Source organism: Talpa europaea (genome assembly GCF_964194135.1).
Source record: "Talpa europaea genome assembly, chromosome: 5".
Lineage (NCBI taxonomy): Eukaryota > Metazoa > Chordata > Mammalia > Eulipotyphla > Talpidae > Talpa > Talpa europaea.
In genome coordinates this window covers 142,605,042-142,629,832 of record NC_140071.1, presented here as the reverse complement: position 1 = coordinate 142,629,832, position 24,791 = coordinate 142,605,042, and the positions used below count along the sequence as shown (strand labels likewise).

Below are 24,791 nucleotides of genomic sequence, written 5' to 3'. Positions count from 1 at the left end.
CCAGCGTGCAGATGGCACAGAAGGGAAGATGGGGAGCAGGGGGCACCCCTCCCCGCCCCTAGGAAATCAAACAAACAAGAGGTTGGCTGGAGCCCTTTGTCTAAAATCCCAAGATGCCCAGCTGCCCAAGGGCGGAGTGCGCGGGCCTCCCTGCGCCGGCCAGCCTGGAGGCCAGGCCCCGCCCCCGCACGCAACGGCCTGTCACAGGACTCATCACTGCTTCTTCCTGGGGGCCCGGGGTGGCCGCAGCTCCCCAGGCCCGTGGGCAAACGGGCAGCTGAGCGCAGACAGGACGCAGCCGTCGGGGTGGTGAGTGAAGAACCAGCAGAGGCGGGTCTTGAAAGCTTCGGAGAAGAGTCTCTGCTTGGCCTCCGGCCGCTCTGCCTCCCGCTGCACCTCCTCCCGCCAGTCGCGAAGGCGGACTCTCCCGTTCAGAACTGCGGCGGGGAGAGGCCAGCCCCGTCAGCCACAGGCTGTGCCCGCCCCCAGAGAACGGGGCTCAAAAAAAACTAATTATAGGGTCTCCCTGGTGGCGCAGTGGGTTGAGCGCAGCGCTGTGGAGCTGTCCGCAGCCTCTGCAGTGCGGGTTCGATCCCGACCGGCCAGGGAGAGACCCACATGGCGCGCAGACCTCTCCTGCCGCCCGCTGCTCCCCTCAGCAGTGTACCTCGGTCCTTCTGCCTGCTCTGCTCCCTGCTCTGGCTCTGGTGAATCCTCTCACCCTCCCGCGTCTCTGACTGTACCCAGCTCTTGTATAATAAATCTTGAAAGAAGCTAATTATAATAAAGTAAAAATCGAAACCGACAGGCAACTACAAACCAGAGACACATCACAGCGGGGAGAAGGGAGCAGGATCAAACAAGGGGGGCGGGAATTGCACGGGGACTATAACCAAGATGAAAGCGTGTACATCGTGTAAAAATAAAAATGATGTAAAAAAATACGTAAATATAAAAAAAGAAACAACGGGGTTCCCGTGGCCCGGGGATTCAGCGTCCAGCGGGAACACGGGCTGAGGGCTCAAGGCACCCCAGACCCCCCGAGGCTGTTTCAACCCTCACACCAGCAGGTGAGTGTGAGGGAGATGGACCCCAGCGGCGGGCTCCGGGGGGCCGGGAGCCATCGGGAGCGGGCACCGTGGCATGAAGCCGTGCTGGAGGGGCTGCACCGGAGGGGCCACAATAACGCGCGTGTCTATGGCGGGTCGAGGACGCTGCCTTGTGAGGCCACAACGTGCTGGGGAACGGGCAGCCTGCCGGGGCCGCAGCATGGGTCCCAGGGGCCGCAGCCTGCTGACCAGAGAGCGGGCCCGGGCGGGCCTCCTACCAGGAGCCGCCGTACCTTCAAACACCTGGTGGCTGTTCCTCAGCAGCGTCTGCAAGCCCCCGCATTCCCGCTTCAGCCTCTGCAGCGTCCCCCTGTCCAGCTTGCTGGCCACTTCTGCCAAGGACAGGCTCCCTGTTGAAGCGGGGTTCCCCCGAAACAACAGTGAGAAGATGCTGAGGCAGACGCCCTGAGGCCGGGACCCTATTCAACCCCCCTGGGCTTCGGCGGGAGGACCCGGCAGCTAAGCTTAGGCCACACCACATGGCAGCTGCAACTGTGCGCAGAGCCCCTCGGCAGGTTGGCGGGACCCCGGGACCCCACCCCTTCCTGCCTCGCCAAGCCCCCATGGGGAGTGAGCTGAGCCGTGCCCCCACATGAGGTCAGCACCCCCAGGGGGCAGTGGTGTGGCCTGAGCCCAATCAGGCTGCGTTGGGCTGTCCCCCACTGTCCATCAGAGCCCGGCCACCTGCAGGCCACCGCTCAGCTGCCCAGCCCTCCGGGCGCAAGTAGATGAAGGAAAGTATCTGATAAAGCCCCAGCAGCCCTGGGCCCTGGGCCCCATGAATCCGCGGGGCTGCCGGCTGCCGCGGACCAGCACAGCAGTAGACGATGAGGCCGTCTCAGGGTTGAGAGAAGCCCCCCTGCGCGCCGGTTCCTTGCCCAGCCGGACCTAGGGACCGTGGCGAAAGCCATTAGCCCTAAAGGTCACTGCAGGGGGAGGTGCAGCAGCCGGCACCCCCCCACCCCCCCCAGCAGCGCAGCCTCTCTTCCCCCTTCCGCAGCCTCCCTTTCCTCTCAGCAAGCCTGGCAGGATCCCCAACCTGGCAGCTGCCCAGTGCCCCCTGGTGGCTGCCGACGGGCGGGGGGGGGGGGGGTTGTCAGACGAGCTGCTATGGGGGCCTGCAACATGCTCCCGCCCTGTGTCACGTCTGGCTCCCGCATTCGGGGGTTCAGAGGACCGTTATCACAGCGCCTCCAAGCCACAGCCATGCACTCGAGGGCCAGCACCCACTGATTGCAGCGGTCAACCTACAGGCCAAGACGGCAGTGCCAGACCCGAGGCCCGCGCTGAGCGGAGCCCTGGATGCCAGGGGAGCAGCCGACGCGCCCCCGGGATCTCTGGGACGCGCTGACACCACGGCGCACGGCCCCGAGCCGGCGCGAGGGAGACCCGACACGTGCCACGGGAAGCGTTACCTCCTCGATTCCAGGTCTTCGTGCTCCCACTTGGGGAACTCAAGTCCAGTGGCCTCTGCCCCAGCAGCAAGCTGGCCACCTGCAGGACCACCCGGTCAGTGAGGTCCCGTGGGAGGGCGGTGCAGTTCCTCACGCGCTCGGCCTTCTCTCGGGGCCGAAACCCGGGCAGCCAGAGTCCTGCGTCCTGGGCTTCCTGGGCCTCTGCCCCGTGCAGACTCTGCCTCCGGGCGTGGAGACTGTCGGGGTGGTGGGTCCCGCCCACGGTGACCGGGCCAGGGGGGCCCCCGGGGCAGCCCCGCCTGCTGATGTACTGCGTTCTCCGCGCGTCGGCGGCAACCTCTGCGGCAGGCGGGTACGTTCTGGATTTCCCGATGAGACAAACCTGCAATCGTGAAGAGCAAGATTAGCACCTTGTACCCTGTTCTCCACGGTGCTCTCGCGCTCCGGAGGAAAATTACATGGAAGTTTTTAACACCTAACAGAAAAGAAATCCTCGCTGCAGACACTAACACCGACGCAAACCAAACCACTCAGAGCAAAGCCCACCAAGCTGCTCACGGCTCAGACGCCCGGAGGCCCAGGAGCAGCTGCGTGGCGGGGCCATACTGATGGCCGGCCAGCTCCAGCCGCAGCTCTGCCAGCCCGAAGCCGAGCCCGCCACCCCCGCCCAGGTGCGGACCCTGGGGTGGCCTGGAGAGCCCTCGGGGGGCAGTCACGCCCGCCACCGTCTGTTGACCTGGCAGAGGGAGGGAGGCCCAGCAGAGCCTGACACCGTGGGGGGTCGATGGTGCTGTGCTCTTCCCACAGGCAGGTGAAGGCTGCCGTTGGGGTTCTGGGAGAGCGGTCCCGTGGGGCTCAGGGCCACCTGCAGTTCTGGAAACAGCCAGGCCCGTGCTGACCTGCTGCAGGCCCAGAGGGGGCTCGCGTGGACAGGGAGGGCGGCGCCCAAGCTTTCGCAAGAAGACACTGACTGCGTGGCGTCCTGGGAACACCCCTCCCAAGCACAGGAGCCGCCCGTGTCCCCACGTGGCCCGGCTCCCAGCCCGGCCCGCGCGGCCTGCCGAGACCCACGAGCGGGACGCACCCTCTTGGTGGACGGGATGCGCAGGCCGTCCTCCTCCACGTGAAAGCCGCACGCCGCGCCCACCTCGCGCACGAAGTCCAGGTACTCGCGGTACTGCGTCTTCTGGCTCTGCCTGCGGCGGTACCTCCCCACGAAGTCGAAGAAGCAGCAGGGGAGCAGGAAGAAGCGGCAGCTGTAGGAGGACCTGGAGGAAGGCCCAGCAGAGGGCACGCCCTCAGGACCTCCCGGGGCACCCTCGGCACCTCCAGCCCCACGGCCTCCTTTGACGACCCTCCTGCCCTCAGGAAAATGCTCCAAAAAGACACTCCCTGTGGCTGGATGGGATCGCTGCAGAGACAGCAACACCGCCCAGCGGAGAGCTGAGGCGCGCGTGCGTCTCGGCAGCCGTGTCTCACACAGGAGCAGGGGGGATTTACTTCAGGTTTCACCAGAGACGTCCCGTGCTGCCGCTTCAACGACCCGACCAGCTTGCTGCTGGTGCCAGCGGGCACCCAGCCTCCCGGCCACTCACCTGGCAGCAATGACGGGGATCCAGGGGGTCAGCTCATCGGAGTGGTTGCCGATCAACCAGTCGGCATCAGGGAAGCGGGCCTCGTCGCTGGGCATGACCGCACCTTCCTGGAAGCAGCGCGCACACACACACACACACACACACACAAACACTTATACACGCGTGCCTGGGCGGCGAGCAAGTGCAAGAGCGGTGGGCGAGACCCTGAAGCCACTGCCGGCCCAGGGGCCGGGCCTTCATCTGTGGGCGGCGAAGCCAGGGCGTGGAGTGGGCGAGAGCCATCCCGGCCCGCACTGCCTGGAGGACAGCTCCGGGGCGTCCCTACCACTCCCCCTGGAGTCTGTGTGCTCCCGCACTGGCGCGCTGCTGGGGTGAAGGCTGCCTTTGGGGTCCTGTGCCTACCCGCAGAGCCCGCCTCCCCCCCAGACCCGGGCGTCCTAACTGCGTTCACTTGCGCGTGTGCCTGACACACATGCAGACGCGTGCGCCGGCGGATGTGAGGCAGATGGACGGGGCAGGGCAGCCAGTACCTCCAGGCGGGTCTGCGGGCCATACATGTCCCAGATCTTCCTTCTCCGGACGTCAATCCCTCTGCCCGGGTGCTGAGACAATTTAAAGACCCGCGGTTACGCTCACCACACGACACGACGATGAGCCAGCAAGTCCAAACCCAACTCTGCAGACTGGCAGCCGGGATCGAGGGTGGGCGGCCACTGTGGTTCTTCCCGGAGGGAAACGGAGGTGAGGGGCAGGAGCACCCCCAAGCCGGAGGCCCAGGAATGCCCCTGGAGAGGTGCTATCTCGGCTCTCGATCAGGCGCAGCCTTCCAGGACCCTCTGTAGCTGCCAACCCAGACAAGACCACATGCCAAGGCCGCCTCTCGCCCTGGAGACTGGGCGGCCTCACCAGCACTCAGAGGGTGCGACTGCCCACCCACACCGGCCACTGCCAGGTGCCCCTGGATGCGCTCACACCCCACAGGCAGCTGCTGCAAAGCTCGTTCTCTTGCCAGTCAAAAGCATCTCAGCCCCCACTTTACACCCCCAGGCATGCCAGTGTCTGCCCAATCAGGCAGCTGCCACCGGGAGACAATCAGGCTGGGGTCCCGAGAAGGCCGCACACCTGGGGTCAGCTTCAGGGGGCGCTCAGTGGGGCTGGGATTGGCCCACAGGGTCCAACAGCGCCCTCCCGAGGCCCCCGAGAGCGACTCCCCTCCGCAGACACGGCCCTTTGTGTGCCTGGAGCCCCGCTACACAGACAGAGGCGGAGGCTCAGCGGGCGCCACGTCTGCAGTGCACACGCCACTGGGTGACCCTGTCGCACGTCATTCGGGTGTACATACACTGCCTTCCACACCTGGCGAGTGCGCCCGGACTGGACTACAGTGTAGTGCAAACTGACCAGCACGTGTGACCGCTTCAGGGAGCAGCCGGGCCCCCACGTGCCAGGTGCCTGGGCTCCAAGCAGAACCCCGGCCCCTCAAGGGCATGGCGCACCTGTCCTTTGTTCTCCCCCCAGGGCCTTGGAACCACTGGCTCTCTGCAGGAAACACCTGCCACGGACGCCTGGGCTCTGTAGCCTGTGCCCGCCTCATGCGCACAGGTGCCCAGCCCTTGTCTAGCTGGAGCCCCCTGCAAGCCGCCCGCTCCTCGCCCGCAGCAGGCCGCCCTCGGCAGTGCACAGCAGGACAGCCCGCGGGCCCCGGGAGGGCCTGGGGGGGGGGCCCTACCCCCTCGCTGCTCAGGATGTGGACCAGGAGGCCGTTCCCGCAGCCCAGGTCAACAAAGGACTGCCTGGCCGCCAGTGCTCGCGCGGCGCGCTCCTCCTCCCAGAGAACCTGCCAGGAAAACACAGAACACGGCGCCGTCAGCCACCCACCCACCCAGGACCGGTTCAGACTCACCCCAGGGCAGCGAGCGGCCCCTCCCGGGCCCAGGCTTCTGGCGGCTGACAACAAGCCTGGTGCCATGTGGGTGCCGCTTTCCTCCCGCGCCCAGAGTCCACCTTATCGTGGTCACCTCTGGCCAGCGCCTTCTAAGGTAACCCTGACTTCCTTGTGCCTCTCCAGAGCCCTCAGGTTTACTACGCCGTCACGCCCGTAAGCACAACGCCGATTCTATCAAGGCTAGAGCCACAGCGGAAAGGAAATCGGGAGCATCCACCCTAAGCATGGTGCGGGGGAGACAGTGAAGCCCATGGAGTGCAGGTGGCGGGAGGGAGTGAGGCAGCGAGCGGGCGCGGAGGCCGGAGGCTGCGGAGAGCCCTGGGCGGCAGCAGCAGCAGCAGCTCCCCAGAGTTACGGGGATGCTGGCTCCCCGGAGCGCCTGCACATTCACAGTTCAGGCTGTTCTGCACCCCGTATGGGCTTGGCGACTGTCGCCCCAGGGCAGTGCCCTGCCGCCCCCCCCCCCCAGCTCTCACCAGCAGGTAGGCAGCGATAGCCACGTCTTCAAACACAAACTTCTCAGGGTCAGTGACTTCAGGCCACACCTAAGGATGATCAGGAGCGCAGGTGAGCTGGGCCCTCCCCCCAGCAAGACCGAGCATCGCCCAGGATGCACCCATCCTGCCACTGAAAAGAAATCAACCCAAAAACCTTGCTCCCAGTGGCCACGCTGGAGGCCACCGAGCCTCCCGTCTGTGTCATGGCCACGCCGGGGGCAGCAGGGCTGGGACCAAGACTGCCAAAACGAAACGCCCAGAGGACCTCTGGATGAGCGAGTGGACATAGGAGGCTGACCCGCAGTTCTCCACTGCGTCATTTTTGTAGATGAGGATGATGACAAGAAATTGAGGGGCTGGGGAAGTGCGGGGACAGCAGGGTCGGGAGGCCAGCGCTCCTGGGCCTGGCCCGCAGTGACTGGGCGCGCTTGTCGGGCATGTGGCCGAGCTGCCCACGTCCGCCTCCCACCTGCAGGGCGGGACAAGCCCCACCGCTCCAGGACGATCACGGGTGCTGGGAACACGGCAAACTTGGGCAGCGCAAGTGGGGGTCCCGGCAGGAAAATGCGCACGTGCAGAGGGAGCCCAGCAGGACAGGAGACACGGCCACCGGCCCAGGGGCTCAGCCTCCTGCTCCCACAGGGCGAGGAGCGGGCGGAGGTGGGCAATGGTCTCGGCGTGGCCAACCCACGGCAAAGGAGGGGGCGCCGCCAGAGGGCGCTGGCTGCTGACCAGGCGACAAAGGGCTCCGGACCAGGATCGGGGCGTGAGGGGCGCCCAGCCCACCTCAGCCAGTCCCGTAACCGAAGGACATTTAGCAGGAACACGAGGTTACTGTTTTGCAGCCGTGACTTTCGGGGTGCGCCGGCACCCACCAACAGTGGCTGACAGTCTGCATGACGCAGCAGCGCCCGGAGGCTGCACCCCTTAATGTCAGCGCCTGCGGCAGGGTGGAAGCTCCTCCGGAACACCACCCCCGAGCCTGGCTCGCCCAGAAGCCTCAGGCGCGCCCCAGGGTTACCTTCACCAGGTCTTTATACTTGGCCTTCAGCTCCTGGTAAGTGCTGCTGTACTTGGCCATGGAGATGAGGGACAGGGTGCCTTTACACCCGCTCTTCCTGCCCTCGCCAGCCCACCTGGCCAGCCTGGCCAGCAGCTCGCCCCCAAGCCAGGAGGGCTTGGGGTAAACAATACCGTCTGAATGCCATTGTTCTGGACAGAAAATTAAAACAGATATGAACCTTCAAAAATAAGAGAAAGAGTAATAAGCAGAGCTACGCTCAGCCGTCACGTGTAAATCACACAACATTTGCCAAAAGAAGAGGGACGCGGCCGCCTGCAACGACCACACGCTTTGCTCCGGACACAAACCACCCAGGAATAGTGACAGGATTTTCATCTAACAGAAATAAACACATTTAAACAGACACAGTCCCCAAGACTGTTCTAGAAAATACGAACCGGATGTGGCTCTCCATGAAGCCCTTTAAGCCGGGAGCAAACACACCCTTCCTCTGGCTTTTTAACAACGCCAGTGGCCGCACACAGGCATCTAGCTTTCCGCGCTGACCCCAAGCCCCGGGGGGCGCAGAACTGCGGCTCCCCGACTATCCCCGCCACCCACAGCCACGAAGCGGAAAGGGGCGCCGCTCGCGTCTGGTCGCCGGGCTGTGGCCACAGCAAAGCAAAGGCTTGGAGCGGCGCGGCTTCAGCCGGCACGAGCCACTGTGGAGCACAGACTCTGGCCCCGCGGCCGCCCGGGCCCCACGGGAAAACCAGGCCCGCCCGGCAGGGCCCCCAGAAGCACAGGCCACACACAGCCCCTGCCAGAGCAAGTCGCCGGGGAGTGGAACGGGAGGGGCTCGCACTCACCACTCCTCCTCCTGGCGGCCGAGCCGGATCTGATACACGTTGCCCATCTGCGCCGTCAGACGGCCCTCAGCGCCCTCCTCCAAAGGCAGGAACGTGACGGTTCCGCGGAGAACATCTGGGAAGGAAACGGTAAGGCCACCCCAGAGCAGCCTGCTCGGCGCCCGCCCCTGACGCCTGCGGCAGAGACCGTGAGGACGAAGTCAGCCGGACCGCCGCGCTCCCGGGGTCCCCACGCCACGCACGGCAGGAGGCAGGGACGCTGCACGGGCACCCGTGGACACACCCAACGGGTACTTGTTGGGGGTCACGTGACACAAGCTGCCAGGGCTCGAAAGCGCCAATCGGAGGATGGGGATTCTCCGCCACCTGCTCAGAGGGGGCGTCTGGAAGGTTCTAGGGCCTTCCAGCCCAGGACTTCCCACCACTGAGGGGCTGGCCACTTGACCGCCCTTTGAAAAGAAGCAGAACAACACCTGCGTGCGCCGTGGCGTCCAACGACATGCGCGGATGCAAAGATCCGCCGCGTAAAGTTCGTCTCTAGCATCGACCACGCTCGCCTTCGATGTCAAGTAAAAACACACCCGTTTCCGTTAAAGACAGCCTGTGCCACCGAAGCCCACCGCGCCAGCCGCAGGAGAACAGGCCCGCTAAGGGGCCTGGTGGGCAGACTGGAGGGGGCAGGAAATGGCAGTCAGGAGAGCTGCCGCCTGCATGGGGCAGGGCCCGAGCAGAGCGGCGGCCCGAGCAGAGCGGGGCCGCGGGGCCCGAAGAGGAGCCGCCGCTGCCAAGGCCGGGGCAGGCAGGGCGCACGCGGGTGCAAGGAGCAGGGGAGGGTGAGACAAGCCTCAGGTGACAGGGCTCAGGGCGCACAGGGCCCTGCCGCTGCCGGAAGTCAGAGAGAGATGGAGAAAACAGGCCGTCAAACTCTCGGTGACTCAGGATGGGCCAAAGACGCGAACGCAAGGCTTGAAATCGTGAAACTCCCAGAAAATAGGCAGTAAGCTCCGCGGCATCCAGCTTGTGTTGAGCTTTGGATTTGACATCAATATAAACGTGGGCCTCTCTGGTGGCGCAAGGGGTTAAGCCCGGCACTATGAAGCAATCTGCAGCCTCTGCAGCACGAGTTCAATCTCCAGCCAGGGAGCTACCCACAGGGCGCAGCAGACCTCTCCTGCCTCCCCGCGGCTCCCCTCTGCAGTGTGTTTCAGTGGATCCACCTGTTCTGCTCCCCACTCTGTCTCTGGGGAATCCTCTCACCCCCCACATCTCTGGCCTGTACCCCAGCTCTTGTATGCATAAATAAATAAATCTAAAAAAAAATAAAGCAAATATAAACAAGTGGGTGGGCCTCCCGGGTGGCCTGAAGAGGGGTCATTCTCAGGCTGTCACTGCTATGGCCTGAGTGCAATCCCTGGCCAGGGAGCTGCCTAGAGGGCGCAACAGACCTCTCCTGTCTCCCTGCTGCTCTCCTCAGCAGTGTGTTTCAGTACATCCGCCTGCTCTGCCCCCCACTCTGTCTCTGGTGGATCCACTCACTTCCGCACCTCTGGCCTGTTCCCCAGTTCTTCTACACAAAAATAAATAAAAAATTAAGAAAAAACAAAACGGGTGGGCCAGGGCCCCACATGGGAAGGAGGCGTTAGCACCTCGGCCAGCGCTGCGGGCGGGAGGGGCAGGCGAGGGCATGTGGGCGCCTTCACGACACAGCTCCTCAGGCTCCATCGTGGTGAGGGTTTCACACCCAACACACACAAAAACTCATATAACTATTTTTTTTAAATTAAAAAACGGGGCCTGCCACTTTCCCAAAGACAAGGGACACAGCTGACCATCAGGAACACGGAAAGGTGCTCGATTCATCCCAGAGGGCTGCAAATCCAGACTCACCTGCCAGGATATCAACTCAGAGACGAGTGGCGGATGCTGCAAAAAGATGGGAGACTCACCCCCTGCTGGGGGACCGTGTATGGCGCAATCTTGGTGGAGAACGACAGGGAGGACGCTCAGAAACTCAACAACAGGACCACCACGTGGTCGAGCAGCTCCGCCCCGGGGGCCTGACCCACAGAAAAGGCACAGCCCGCCTGGTGCCCCCCCGCCCCGCCCCCCATGCAGCTCACCCCTGGCAAAGCCAGGCATCATACCCTGTGGGCACACACGGACACTCTGGGGCCTTCCTGGCTGGGGCAGACTTTCTGTTCATTCACTTGCCTGCTACCTATTTTCACACAATGGCCAGCTTCTCCCAGAACCCTTTCGGGCTCACCCCATGAATGATCCTGGTGTCAGCACCGAGGACTCTGTTTCACTGTCCTGTTTTTGGAGCCCCCTAGGATGTGGCAAAGGAACTGGCCTAGCAGGTACCCACAGAGCCTTCTCATCCACCTAGGGCCAGGGAAGGTTTTCCACCTAATTCCTTCTGCCAGAGCCCCAGTCTGAAGCTGACCCTAGCCTGCCCCCGGCGCTGACCTGCTCTCCGCTGGGCCTCAGTATTGGCCCATTGTTGGAGGCGGCCACCCTGCGTAGTAAGCAGAAGGGCCTTGACCCGAGTCCCTAAGGCATGTGAAAACACATGTGTCTCGGACGAAAACCTCTGGGTGACAGGACTTGGTGTTGAGAGCCTGGAAGTGAACTGCGTACTTCTCCACAGATTGACAACAACAAAATAATGAGCGAACTTCCCAGGATCAGGCTAGGAGGCGACAAGATTATGTGTGTGAGAACTAACCGCCTGGTATCCTACTGTCTGAAGTAAATAGATAATAGTAAGAAAATAGACTAATCATTCATACGTGTTATCATTATGTGGTATGCTTTGATGTTACACCTGCTACAATTAAAATAGTATATAATAAGCACTAAGACAATAAAGATTTGCTGCATGCTGGACATGACAGTCCCCCATGTCTGATTTCCTTCACCGTCGCGGGTCAGGACTCACTAGAAGTCCACAGTGGCGCCCGAACAGGGCCTGAAGTTAATACCTCCCACCTGGAGTGACGAGGTGGCCTGAAGTTAATACTTCCCACCCGGAGTGACGAGGTGGCCTGAAGTTAATACCTCCCACCCGGAGTGACGAGGTGGTGGCAGCGGCGGGTGATAGTTTACACAAGGTGGTGAGTAAACAAGGAGAAAATAACAGAATGGGGTATTCTTCTTCTCATCTTCCTACTTTTGCTTCTCTGTTGAAACATTTATTGGCTGAAAATGGGGCAAAAGTCCCACTCTCTCAAATTCTTGAATGTTTGAATGTTGTGACTGAATTTAATCTTTGGTTTCCTGATACCGGTACTTTTGATACTGAAACAAGGGACCAGGTCCAAGAGACAATGGTCCGGAAACATAAGCAGGGGGAGCAGATCCCTGTAAAGCTTTGGTCCACATGGGCTATACTTAGAGTAGCTATGTTAGCTGTCGATGGAAAACTCCGTCCTGACGCAGCCATTTTGGTTCAAACGGCACAGGAATCTTTACATAAGTATGACCTTGATGATGACACTCTGGCTAAGGCAGCTCAAGCTGTTCAGCAATCTCTAGAAGATTGTGATGATGATGTTCCTTTGCAAGAATCCAATAAGGGTGATCAAGGGGCTCAGCCTTTTGTTGTAGCTCCTGCTAATAATTCTGCCAAACCTTTTTCAAATATGTCACCAGAGGAGTGGTGTTCATGTTGCAGCCTTCCCTTAAACAGGGTCGAAGACAGTGCTCAGGTCTCAAATCAGCTGTGGAGAATTTATGAGAGTTTACTTTAGGGGGTTCAACTTCTCAGGGACTTCAAATCAGGTCTCCCGTCCTTCTTCATGAGGAGGAGGAAATAAAAACAACAAGGTCTCATGAAATTCGGCCTGAGGATGTGTCTTTACCTGACACTGGGGAGGAGGCTAGGTTCCCCCCACCAGAGTTTTGCCATTTGCTCCTTTTAAGAAAAAATAAAAAGAAAAAAGGTCTTTCTAAATAATAGTATTCAAAGTTCATTTACAATTGTTAAAGTGAAAGAAAATGGTTAAATTTGACTATATGAGACTATATGACTATAATATGACTAAAAGGTTTTTATTAAAATAGTATAAGCCCACTGTGGCAGGCAGGTGGGGGCTGCCCTGGTCTCAACAAGCAGCTGCCTGGATTTTTTTTTCCAGTGTTGGGATCACTGGCAGGTCTCTACTGCCTTCCCATTGTGGAGGACTGGACTTTCCTTTTGTCCACCTTAACAAACTATTTTGGTTCATTCTAGAAAAAAAAAAAAAAAGTTCTATTTCCCTGGGTGTTTCTCATTTTAAAGTCTACATTGTTTAAGGTAAAAACTGTGGAGTAACTTTGGACTTGCAAACAAACTATACAAAATGTTTATTGGTAAAATAAAAGCTTTTGAATTTACTTATTAGACCTATAAAAGGTTACGTTTCTTGTTAAAACTAATTAACCTGGTAAAATATACAGTATTAATACAGACATTTTTGAGCTAAATTCTAAACCTCAAATTTTGATAAAAGCCTACAAACAGGCAGACTGTAAAACTTTACCTCTTCTCCTGTTCTCAAGATAACAGTGTTCTTTTATGTTTTAAAATATGCCCGTTCCCAGCGAGATAATGTATTAACAACCTAAAGCCAAAAAATCATTTCTTAAAAATATAAACTCCCAAAATATTTTCTCATCAAAAAAGTTAGTAAAAACTGCCGTGACTGCTGTGGTCTCGAGCCCAAGGTCTTTGGTAATAATTAAGATTAAATACTTACTCTGTGTACAAATTTTAGCTGTTAACTCATTAAAAACCTCAGTATCTTCACACATATTGGTAAAATAACTATGTTTTAAAATATATACACATGGCCAAAATTTTAAATGTATATCAAAAGATCTCTGTGTCTGTTTGTGTCTGCTTTTGTGTTTTTGTTTTGTTTTGTTTTTTACCTCCGGAGGACTAATCATAAACGGCGCCTATATAAGTTCTCATAAAAACAAATTTTGAGATCATGATCCAAAATTTTTGATATACAAAAACTAGTTCAAATTTTATAATATAATTCCAAGCATATATGCATTAAGGTTATGTTAAATATTAATAATTTGCTTAAATGTATCTTTAAAGTGCTTTTCTTTTCTTGACTAAAAAAGGTGTGTGTGTGTGTGTGTGTGTGTGTGTATACTTACATATGTAAATTTTTTGTCATATTAACTTTACCAAGTGAAACTCAGCTATACTGTTTTTAAGTCAATTTTAAAAATCTGCAATGTTTAAAGTAGCATTTTGGGGTGACAAACACACAAAGCACCTTCTTGTGTTCTGAACTACTGAAAAGAAACCACCATCATAATTTGTTGAATGTAAAAAACAGAGAAAAGCTAAAATTAAGGGTACGTAGTAAGTGGTAAAAGGTTTGAGGGAAAGTTAATTTTATTTGCCTTGGTTTATAAAACCCAAATAATGGGCTTGAAGAGAAACAATGATATGTGTTGAAAATTTAACTGTATTGCATTATTTGATCAATTTATTCATTGGATGGAAAAAGACTAATTATTACTGAAGCCTGTCTTCATGTGGCCACACAGGCCATTTCAGTAAATTCCCCTCGGAAATCAGAAATCGCTTGTAGAGAAACTAATTCTCCTAATGCTGCAGCTCCTCCTAAAACCTTATGTTCCCAGCTGTAAAAAAATTAAGTTATGTACATGTTTCTGTAGACACCTTTTCTCATTTGATTATGGCTACAGTGAAAACCGGAAAAGCCTTTAAAAATGTGTCTCAACATTTAATGTTTTGCTTTGCTTGTGCAGAAAAGCATAAACTATTAAGACAAATAATGCACCTGATTACACCTCCTTTGCCTTCAAAAAATTTTTTAATTCATTTAACTTGTGGGAGAGGCTATGCTTGAATTTTTCTACAGGACACTGTTCGATTTGCCTTTAAGGTGCCCTCTTTAAATAATGAACAGCCTGCCCAGCAATATCAATGAAAGGTGCTGCCTCAGGGAATTGCAAATTCTCCTACTTTGTGTCAGTTTTATGTTGACAAGGCTCTAGTTAGTTCATGGCAGCGATTTCCAGATGCTCCCATTTTACATTATATGGATGATATTTTAATAGCTGCTGACAGTAACTCTGTCCTTTCTCAAGTTGTACAGTTTTTATTAATGGGACTTCCAAAGTTTGGTCTTTTAATAGCTTCCGAGAAAATTCAAACCTTATCACCTTTTAAATATCTCGGTAGCCTTGTTGACCGGCACACTGTGCGACCTCAATGCATGAAACTGCAACAAAAGCATTTAAAAACCTTAAATGATTTTCAAAAGTTACTTGGAGATTTTAACTGGTTACACCCTACATTGGGCATTCCTAATTATGCTTTAACCCATCTTTTTCAAACCATAGAGGGCTATTCAGATTTACGAAGCCCGAGGCATTTAACCCCTGAGGCCCAAGCACAACTTTCTTTTGTGGAGCAACAAATTAAAAAACAGTTTGTTTATCAATACCAGCCTGATTTGCCACTTAATTTATTGATTTTTGGCACTCCTAAAAGTCCTACAGCAATAATTGCACAACAGGACAAGCCACTAGAATGGATATATATTAAAAATTCAAATTATCAAACTGTAACTCCATATATTGAACTCATTGCTGAAATTATTGTTAAAGAAAGGCTCCGTGTTAAATCTATATGGGGCTTTGACCCCTCTGTTATTATTTTGCCATTTTCTTCCTCTTGGTTTCAACAAATTTTTTCCCTTGTCAGATACACTGCAGCTTGCATTGGCCGATTATCCTAATGACATTGGATGTCACTACCCTGCTGGAAAGTTATGGGATTTTCTCAAGTCTACAAAATGGATAATTTCTGATACTGTTGTTCTTGAGCCTATACCTGGAGCTCCTGTTTATTTTGTAGATGGCTCTTCTTCCGGTATTGCAGCTGCTGTGGGACCACAAATTTAATTTTCAGTCCACACCCCTTATTCATCGGCTCAACAAGTTAAATTAATTGCTATATTTCATCTTTTGCAGCAACTGCCTCCTGGCCCAGCTAACATTATTACTGACTCTTTATATGTTGCCCAATTGGTTCCTCGTCTTGTTACAGGTACTTTACATTCTAAACACCCTGTTCTTGCTTCCTTGTTACAGCAGCTTCGATCAGCGCTGCGATCTTATGATTATCCTCTCCATATTGCACATATTCGTGCACATTCTGGCCTCCCTGGACCTCTATCTCGAGGCAATGAAACAGCTGATGCATTCACCAAACAAATTTTTCCCGTGTTTTCTTCCCCAGAAGAAGAGCATGCTGTTCTACACTCCAATGCTTTTCAGTTACCTTCTGCCTATCATATTCTTTTACATCAAGCTCGTTGTATCCTCCAGAGATGTTCTGCCTGTGCACCATATCTATGCCGGACCTCTCCAGCTGGAAGTAACCCACGCAGTTTGTGCCCTAATCAGATCTGGCAGATGGATATCACCCATTTCCCTGCTTTTTGCCCTTTATCATATTTACATGTTACTATTGATACCTTTTCAGGGTTTTTGTGGGCAACAGCCCAGTCAGGGAAAGCCTTTGTTCATGTTCAAACTCATTTATTTTCTTGCTTTGCTGTTATGGGCCTTCCCACAAAACTCAAAACAGACAATGGTCCTTCTTACACTTCGCGTCGTTTCTTTGATTTTTGCAGGGAATGGCAGATTCTTCATCTTACAGGCATTCCTTACAATCCTCGTGGCCAAGCCGTTGTTTAACGTTCTCATCGTACTTTAAAAACATTGCTTTCCTCTTTAATTATAAACAGAAAAGGGGGAGCACAGGGAGGATGACATCACTGGATACAAGAAACCCTGTTATCAGCTCTTTTTACTTTAAACTTTCTGAATTTACCACAGGGGGACCCTGTAACACGCAGCAGTAAGCATTTTGCCACTCAACCAGCACGCAGTGTGCAAGAACCAGTATGGTTAAAAACCCCAGAAACAAATGAGTGGGAGGCGGGGGTGATGATTTTAAAGGGAAAAGGCTATGCTTCTGTAATTTTAGATGGATCCTGTAAAACAATTTGGACACCTCTTTAGCTTGTCCGGTCCCGGATCCCGGCCATCCAAGAGACCACCCCAGACTCTGGATGACAATACCATGAGAGACCCTCCGTCGCGGGTCAGGACTTCTCAGCCACTACAATGGGAGACACAGAAGCCATTGATCCAAGGCATGGCCCATCTTTCAATGAAAAGAAAAAGGAAGGCCACTAATAGTCCTGTTGCACCCATTACATGGGGTAGTGTCAAGGCACGCAGCAAAAAGCCAGTTTGTCAGCAAATTTCATATAAGAATTACACATATTCCCCTACTTTTTGGAGTCAGTGCCGTGGATTAAAAGAAAAATTGTTAAGATCAGGAAAGTATGTTTTTGTTGATTGGGGACTTCATGGGAAGTTTTTTAACTAACTGTTTTGATGACTATGGTTCTACAGTCTGTGATTATGTTACAAATGCAGTTTGGAATTTGTCAAAGAATGGGACTGTGAAAGATAGGAACCAATATGAACTCATGACTTGGCATGATGGAGGCATGGCACCCCCGAGACCTCGCTTGTCACTTGCTCCCGGATGGTGGGGACCTGAACAATGGGACTTTTGGAAGCTAATAGTCACCACCACCCTTATGCAATTTTGGAAAGGCAACTTCTCGGGAACATCACGTTCTGTGTCTCATTATCACTTTATATATAATACCAGTTTCTATATACAAGCCTGTGTTCGATTCCCTTATGTAATAGTTATTGGCACTGTTTCCTTTGATGAAAAAGTTAAAACTGTAACATGTAATGACTGCTCTTTATACTCCTGTGTTAACTCATCGGCTAAGTTTAATATTAGCCGACACTCTCTCATTGTGTTAAAAGCTAGAACACATTTGTGGCTGCCTGTGAACCTGACTCGACCCTGGGAGGAGTCTCCAGTGACTGGGACATTACTTAAGGTGATTGGGAAACTCCTCCGCCGCACTAGATGTTTTGTGGAATGGCTTGTGCTTGCCATACTTGGACTGATTGCAATCACAACTATGGCAGCGGTTGCAGGAGCGGCACTTCATCCTGCAGTACAGACTCATGATTTTGTTGCTAATTGGTCTCATGACTCTCGACTCCTCTGGCAACAACAAGTCCGCACTCCTCTGGCAACAACAAGTCCGCATTGATGAAGATTTACAAAAACGAGTGGGAGACTTACAACAAACTATTCAATAATTGGGTGATCAATTTATAACTGTGCAACAACAAATTGTTACATTGTGTTTGGAATGTTAGTACTTATTGTGTAACTCCTGTGCAATTTAATAATGTTTCTACTTCATGGTCTCAAATTCAGCATCACCTTAACTGTGTTCATGGTAATTTGTCTTTGGATGTAAAGTCTTTGCAAAATCAAGTACTTCAATACTTTTCTAAAAAATTGCCTACAAATTCTATTGATGGATTGGCTGAGGGTATTGCCAATGCTCTAAAGGGTATGGACCCTCGTTCATTTAATCAAAGTCTGACTCATAGTATTGGTAGTGGAATTATAGCGATACTAATATGTAATTTTTGTTGTTTGGAATAGGGTACTACTGCCTCCGACGACGGACAAGCCTCCGGTTCGACTCAGCTAAATTGATTCTTAAATTATTAAAGACAAAAGGGGGAGATGTTGGAGGCGGCCACCCTGCGTAGTAAGCAGAAGGGCCTTGACCCGAGTCCCTAAGGCATGTGAAAACACATGTGTCTCGGACGAAAACCTCTGGGTGACAGGACCTGGTGTTGAGAGCCTGGAAGTGAACTGCGTACATCTCCACAGATTGACAAACAACAAAATAATGAGCGAACTTCCCAGGCTCAGGCTAGGAGGCGACAAGATTATGTGTGTGAGAACTAACCGCCTGGTATCCTACTGTCTGAAGTAAATAGATAATAGTAAGAAAATAGACTAATCATTCATACGTGTTATCATTATGTGGTATGCTTTGATGTTACACCTGCTACAATTAAAATAGTATATAATAAGCACTAAGACAATAAAGATTTGCTGCATGCTGGACATGACAGTCCCCCATGTCTGATTTCCTTCACCGTCGCGGGTCAGGACTCACTAGAAGTCCACAGCCCATAACCAAACATGGGGTAGTTCCCAGGGGCTCAGGGCAGACCAGACCCCCTTCAAGTGTCCATCTGGGGAAATTCAAAGTCAAAGTCTTGACTCTGAACCCACACCTGAGCAGGGGCGCAAGTCTCCCAGCCCTGGGGAAGGCAGGGGCCTGACTTCAGAAGGGCCTGTAAGCAAATCCAGACGGTTTCACACAGACCACCCCCTTTCTGCTCTCAGCAACCTGTCTCTCGGCAGACTCGGAGTCCCGCCCCACGCCCGGCCTGATCCCTCATCTCCCTTTACAGGCGTCTCTGTAAAAACCCGACTTGACAGCAGCCACCCTGGACTCTTCTCCCGACTGCAGAGTTACTACCAGTTCAACCCGCCCGGCCGCGTCCGTGCCGGCGTCATTCTCCTACCTTGCACGACGATCTCTCTCCTGGGAGCGGTGAGCGGGCGCTGCGGGGTCGTTTTCGGGATGACGGTTCTGAGAACCACGTCGAGCTCTTGCTGATCCTCTGGCTGCGGTCCCGCGTCGGAGCCGGGGCCGGCGAGAAAGGCCAGCAACTCCCGATGGCCAGCGGCGAGGCTGCGGCAGAGGCCGTCCCAGAGAGAATCCAGGTCCGGGGCGGGGAAGTCGTCCCGTCCGAGCCCCGCGGCGGCCTCGTCCCGGGCCTCCCCTGGCTGGCGCCCGTCCTGGGCCTCCCGGGGCCCGTCGTCCGCCGCGCCCTGCCGGGGCCCCGCCCGCGGCGTGGGGTCCGGAGCCGCCTCCGGGGAACGCGGACGCGGCGCCGGGGCCGGCTCCTCCGGCTCGGGGCTTGCGCCCGGCCCGGACTCGGGGGCCTGGGCCCAGGGCCGGGCGGCGCGCCGTCGGGCCTCCAGGCGGACGCCGCACAGCCGCTTGTTGGCCACCTGCGGCCTCTCCAGCCACACGGCCACCGCCGCCCAGAAGCCCCCGGGGAGCGGCGCGCCGCCAGCGGGCACCGCCGCCCGCCCCACCTCCGCCATGGCCCCTAGGCGCGTCCGCGGCCGGCGGCGGCGCGGCGTGATGACGCACAGAGATGACGCACCGAGATGTCGCAGACGGCGCGGCGCGGCGCCGTCACGCAGGCGGAGGGGGCGGGGCTTCCGCGGCGCACGCCGAGCTCGGGACCGCCCCGGCCTCGCGGACCCCCGTCCCCTTCCGGGGCCCGGGGAGGCGCCCCGGGCGGGCTGTGCGCAGTGGGGGGCGGCGGTGGGGTCCGGGACTGGCCGTGCGGGAAGCCGGGAGCCGCGTCGGCGGGCGCGCACGGCCACTCCCCTTCCAGAGGGGGCGGGGAGGGAGCAGGGTCCGGGGGTGGCGAGGGCAGGGGGAGGAAGACCCGCGAATTCAGGGAACTCGGTGGGGCGCGGGCCGTGGGCGAGAGCGGGCCCTGGGTACGCTGTCTCGTGGAGGAAAAAAGGCCCCTGCCCACCGCCTCGGCCCAGCACCGTCCGGAGGTGTTGCGCCTACTCGCGGGCCGAAGGTTGGAAAACCTGACCTGCTGCTCCTCGTTGCAGGCGTGATGGCGACTGGGCCAGGCCCCGAGGGTGCAGAGCTAAGTAAGATCGTGCCCTCGGGCAGCCCTCGGGCCCTCGCGGAGGTGGAAACAGTGATGATGAGTCTGAAAAAGGCAGCTGTCAAGACAGCCCAGGGTCAGAGGTTGCAGGAAAAGGGAAGCTTCTTACTGTCCGAGCCGCCTATCTTGAAGGGAAGGTGTCCAGAAAGGAGGATTCTGTCACAACTGGCTTAACGGAACCAACATTGTTAAAAACCAACATTGGTTAAAAAAAACCAACATTATTAAAAAAAAGTCTGTGAGGGAGTGCTGCTGACCTCAGAAGACCTGGCTGCCCAAATAACCGCACAGAATAAAAAAAAAAAAAGTTCTTAAGGCAGCAGTCTGTGCCTTAGGAACAACAGTTCACAGTGGTGAAAAGCAAGTTCTCCCAACATTCTTCTCTCTGCAAAGATCATCATGTTTGCAAATAACACTTTTGCCACCAAAGCAATGTTTTCATCAGGGAGCTTGCAACTCACAGGAAAGGCTCCACTGACTCTGGGGCTGGTGTTAGATGGGCACTCTCGCTTGTTTTAGTTCCTATCAGGATGCAGAGGGCTTTCGTTTTTTCATTCAGCTGGCTTTGTAATGTCCTTAAAACAGAAGCAAGGCAAATGTCCACTTTGGTTTCTCCTGGATAGTAAGAACAGTTTTATTTAAATCTGGGGTCAATTCCTCAAAAATATCTTTGTTTTTCAGTCTTTGTGCTCTTATGCTTCCAGACACTTCTGTGGTCCCGAGATTTCACCATGCCCTGGCACTGTTAGGCCCCTGCTGCTCTGAATCGCTGTGATGAAACCTGAGGCCTTGGCCTTTGGAGTGAGAGGTCACAAATCCAGAGGTTAATGTTTAGGTGGCTGTGGAAAGTTTCAGTGTGTGAGGCCGCAATCCTTGCATAAGATCACGTGAGCACCTTGCTGGAAACCACCTACTAAGGACACAGCTCACCTGCCTCTGGGCTCCCACCTCCACTGTGCCTTGCCTTGGACTCTGATGGACCATGACACCAGGCTTTGAGAAAAGAAACTTTTATTGCAAAACAATTGGCAAGGAGGCAGGAGGGTAACTGGATCAGCCTACCGGATCAAGAAAGGGAATGAAGTTACACAGGTTTAGGGGACTGAGCTTGAGAACAAAGATGTTACATTTAATTGGCACAGGAGCAGGCTAAGAGCCGGGTAATGTGGGGGAGAGGGGGGTTGCCGTCACTGGCTGGCCACTGGCCGCCTGACATGGAGAACTGCCCGTCTTCAGGGCACTGGGGCTCCAAATTTCTGCTATTGGGTCCCATACCCCTTCTCTGCATTTGCTCCCGTGCCCTGGGGCCCAGCTCTGGGTCATTTGCTTCTGCTTGCTCACATGCCCCGGGGTTCAGCTCAAGATTTGCCTCTGCTTGCTGAGGCCAGGGCATTTGCCAGTAAGGGTCAGGCCCCAGGGTGCTTGTGAAACTAAACTTCCAGAAAGTTAGACAGGGAGTTTCTTGTGTGCACCTGGCTCAGAGAGCGTTTTTAGCAGTTGGCCGTGGTCACGGTGTCTGCCCCTGCCCCCCCCCCTTCCCCTCCCAGCTGCATTCCTGTCAAGCCTGGAAGCCGCGTGGCTCCCTCCCGCCCTCCCGGGCCTTTCCTCCGGGCGCCCCGCGGCCCCCGCCTGGAATGCGCATCCCCAAGTCTTTTCTACATTGACAGATCAGACCAAAGTGCCTCTGCTCCGGCATCCGAGGTCCCACGGGCGCTCGGGCGCCTGAGTCGAGCCGGCTGGCAGCGGCCCGCGCTTGGGGAGCGCGTTCACGGGAGAGGCCGGAGCCCGGCCGGGGGTTGACTCAGCAGCCCCGGAGCGGGCCCAGGGCGCTGCCACGAGACTCGCGAGGCGGCGGGGCCCGGAGGGCGGCGCGGGCCGCGCGGGGAACACCGGCTCGGACCGCCGCGGAGCGGGGCGCAGGGACCGCAGCCCGGGGCTCCGCGCTCGCGCCGGCGTCAGGAGTTTCCCGGGCGACGCGCGGGCGGCGCGGACAGATGACGCCACACAGAGGGGCGGGGCCGCGCCCGCCCCGCCCCCGCGCCCCCGCGCCGGGCTCCCGGCTCCCCCTCCGGCCCCGCGGCCCGCGAGCGGCGCGGAGATCGGCGGCGGCCCCGGCCCCCGGCGCCGAGGTGGGCCCCGCGCCCGGGCGGTGGGGGCGGCGGGCGGCTCGTGCCGGCGCTGGGCGCGGGCCTGCGGTCGCGGCGCCGGCCCGGGGCCCGCGGGGGGGCGGGGGGCGCCCCGGGAGTGCGGGCTGTCGTGGGGGGGAGACTGTCCCCCGCGGCCTCGGGCGCGTGGCCGCAGCCGCAGCCGCTCCCGGCCCGCCGCGCCCGGTGCCCTCGCCGGGACGAGAGGCGGACGCTGCCCCCGAGCGCTCGCGCCGCGCCGGCCCTCGCTGGTCGCAGCCCCTGCGCGCGGCCTGCCCCGGCTCGGGGGACCTGCCCCGGCTCGGGGGACCTGCCCCGGCTCGGGGTACCTGCCCTGGCGCTGGGGCGACCTGCCCCGGCTCGGGGGACCTGCCCTGGCTCTGGGGACCTGCCCTGGCTCTGGCGACCTGCCCCGGCTAGGGGGACCTGCCCCGGCGCTGGGGCGACCTGCCCCGGCTCGGGGGACCTGCCCCGGCTCGGGGGACCTGCCCCGGCTCGGGGTACCTGCCCTGGCGCTGGGGCGACCTGCCCCGGCTCGGGGGACCTGCCCTGGCTCTGGGGACCTGCCCTGGCTCTGGCGACCTGCCCCGGCTAGGGGGACCTGCCCCGGCGCTGGGGCGACCTGCCCCCGCTCGGGGGACCTGCCCCGGCTCGGGGGGACCTGCCCTGGCGCTGGGGCGACCTGCCCCCGCTCGGGGGACCTGCCCCGGCTCGGGGGACCTGCCCTGGCGCTGGGGCGACCTGCCCCGGCTCGGGGGACCTGCCCTGGCTCGGGGGACCTGCCCTGGCTCGGGGGACCTGCCCCGGCTCTGGCGACCTGCCCCGGCTCGGGGGACCTGCCCCGGCGCTCGGAGGACCTGCCCCGGCTCGGGGACCTGCCCCGGCTCGGGGGACCTGCCCCGGCTCGGGGGACCTGCCCTGGCTCGGGGGACCTGCCCTGGCGCTGGGGCGACCTGCCCCGGCGGGGGGACTTGCCTCGGCTCAGGCGATCTGCCCTGGCGCTCAGGGGACCTGCCCTGGCTCAGGCGACCTGCCCTGGCTGGGGCGACCTGCCCTGGCTGGGGCCACCTGCCCCGGCTCGGGCGACCTGCCCTGGCCCTCGGGTGACCTGCCCTGGCTCGGGAGACCTGGCCTGGCGCTGGGGCGACCTGCCCTGGCGCTCGGGGGACCTGCCCAGGCGCTGGGGCGACCTGCCCTGGCGCTCGGGCGACACGGCCAAGGGGCTTAGGGCGCAGCGTGGGGCTCGGTCGTGTTTGAGCACCTCGACTGACCCTGGGCAGCTTGCTTCGCGGCTGCCTGCCTCCTGTCTTCTCACTTGCAAAAAACGAGTGTCCTGGTATTTCTGGGGTGGCCAGGGCACCTTGACACTGCGCTTAGCTTGTCTGACTGGGGGTCGACTCTGCTGGGTTAGTGGGCAGGAAGAGGGCCACCCCGGGACCCCCAAACCTGCCTGCTCTAAATGGGTTCTGCCCTCCATAGGCAGATCTGGGATGAAAGAGTAAAATCAAAACCCAAGTGGAGACAAAGGCCACCATGGTCAGCCTCCCACGGCCCCTCCCCCACGTCTCTGTCACTTTCAAGTCCATGTCCCCCGAGTCCCTGGGGCAAGCCCAAGGCCGAGGAGCCAGCACCTTCTTCCCACATCTCTGCCCCAGGGCCCGTCCCAGTGGGGTGCTGGCCTAGTCCTCTTCCACCCCCTTCCTTAGGTGGGCCGGGAACTGGCCCCTCCCCTTCTATGCACATCCCCTTGCGGCCAGATTCCTACTCCCCTGGTCTCAGCTCTGAGCTCCAGACAGACCAGGTTCTGCTGAGCTTCAGCTCTGCCACGGGAGGGGGTAAGTGCCCGCTCAGCTACTGGGAGGGCTAGCTGCCATGGGGTCTGTCCCGGGCGCTCCCAACGCCCCCGTTCCTGTGCCCCCTCACATCGAAAAACCAGGGCAGAGATGGTGCCCCCACTGCTTATCGGCTGTGGGGACTGACCACACTCAGAGTGCCGTCCTAGACTGTTGTAAGATCCCACTGGGAGGATCTTAAAGTTCCCTTGGGTCTTAAGGAGGGGGGTGCTCTGTGCCCAGGCTCACTCTCCTGGTGTCCTCCAGCTCGTGTCTGGGGGCGGAGGTGGACAGTTGGAGCCTGCCCTGTCAGCGAGGTGCCACCTTCTGCAAACCCAAGGCAGTGAGTGCTTTGGTTGACAGAGCTGGGCCGTGGGGTTGCTGTTGGTGGGCACCAGATGTCTGTTTGCCCACTTGTCGGAGAGGGGCAGCACAGAAGCCTGCTCAGAGGTTCTGGGGTAGATGTCTCCGTCCAGGAGGGCTGTCAGGGTACACGGGGTGCTGTTGGCTGGAGCCCGAGAGAACTTCCTGGGCCAGGGGTGTGGTTGAGGCTGGGGAGTGGCCAGAGCACCTGGAAGAGGGAGCTCTTGGGAGGGCCATGGCCTCTGGGCTCTTCTGGGTTCCCCCGGGCTGCAGGTGCTGGCCCTCCCGGGTGTGCTGACCTCCA

At 57.4% G+C, this 24,791-nt stretch overlaps 1 protein-coding gene across 1 annotated transcript; it reads right to left on the bottom strand.

Annotated features, from left to right (window-relative positions):
* Positions 1-213: 213 nt before the first annotated feature.
* Positions 214-19,558, bottom strand: TRMT44 (tRNA methyltransferase 44 homolog; the record flags this gene model as incomplete). Its single annotated transcript, XM_084233037.1, has 11 exons — positions 214-437; positions 1,343-1,459; positions 2,525-2,906; positions 3,609-3,792; positions 4,120-4,226; positions 4,650-4,721; positions 5,849-5,956; positions 6,541-6,609; positions 7,583-7,802; positions 8,434-8,548; positions 18,970-19,558. 11 exons carry the CDS (start codon positions 19,556-19,558, stop codon positions 214-216), a joined length of 2,187 nt encoding a protein of 728 aa, XP_084089163.1.
* Between the last annotated feature and the right edge of the window lie 5,233 nt (positions 19,559-24,791).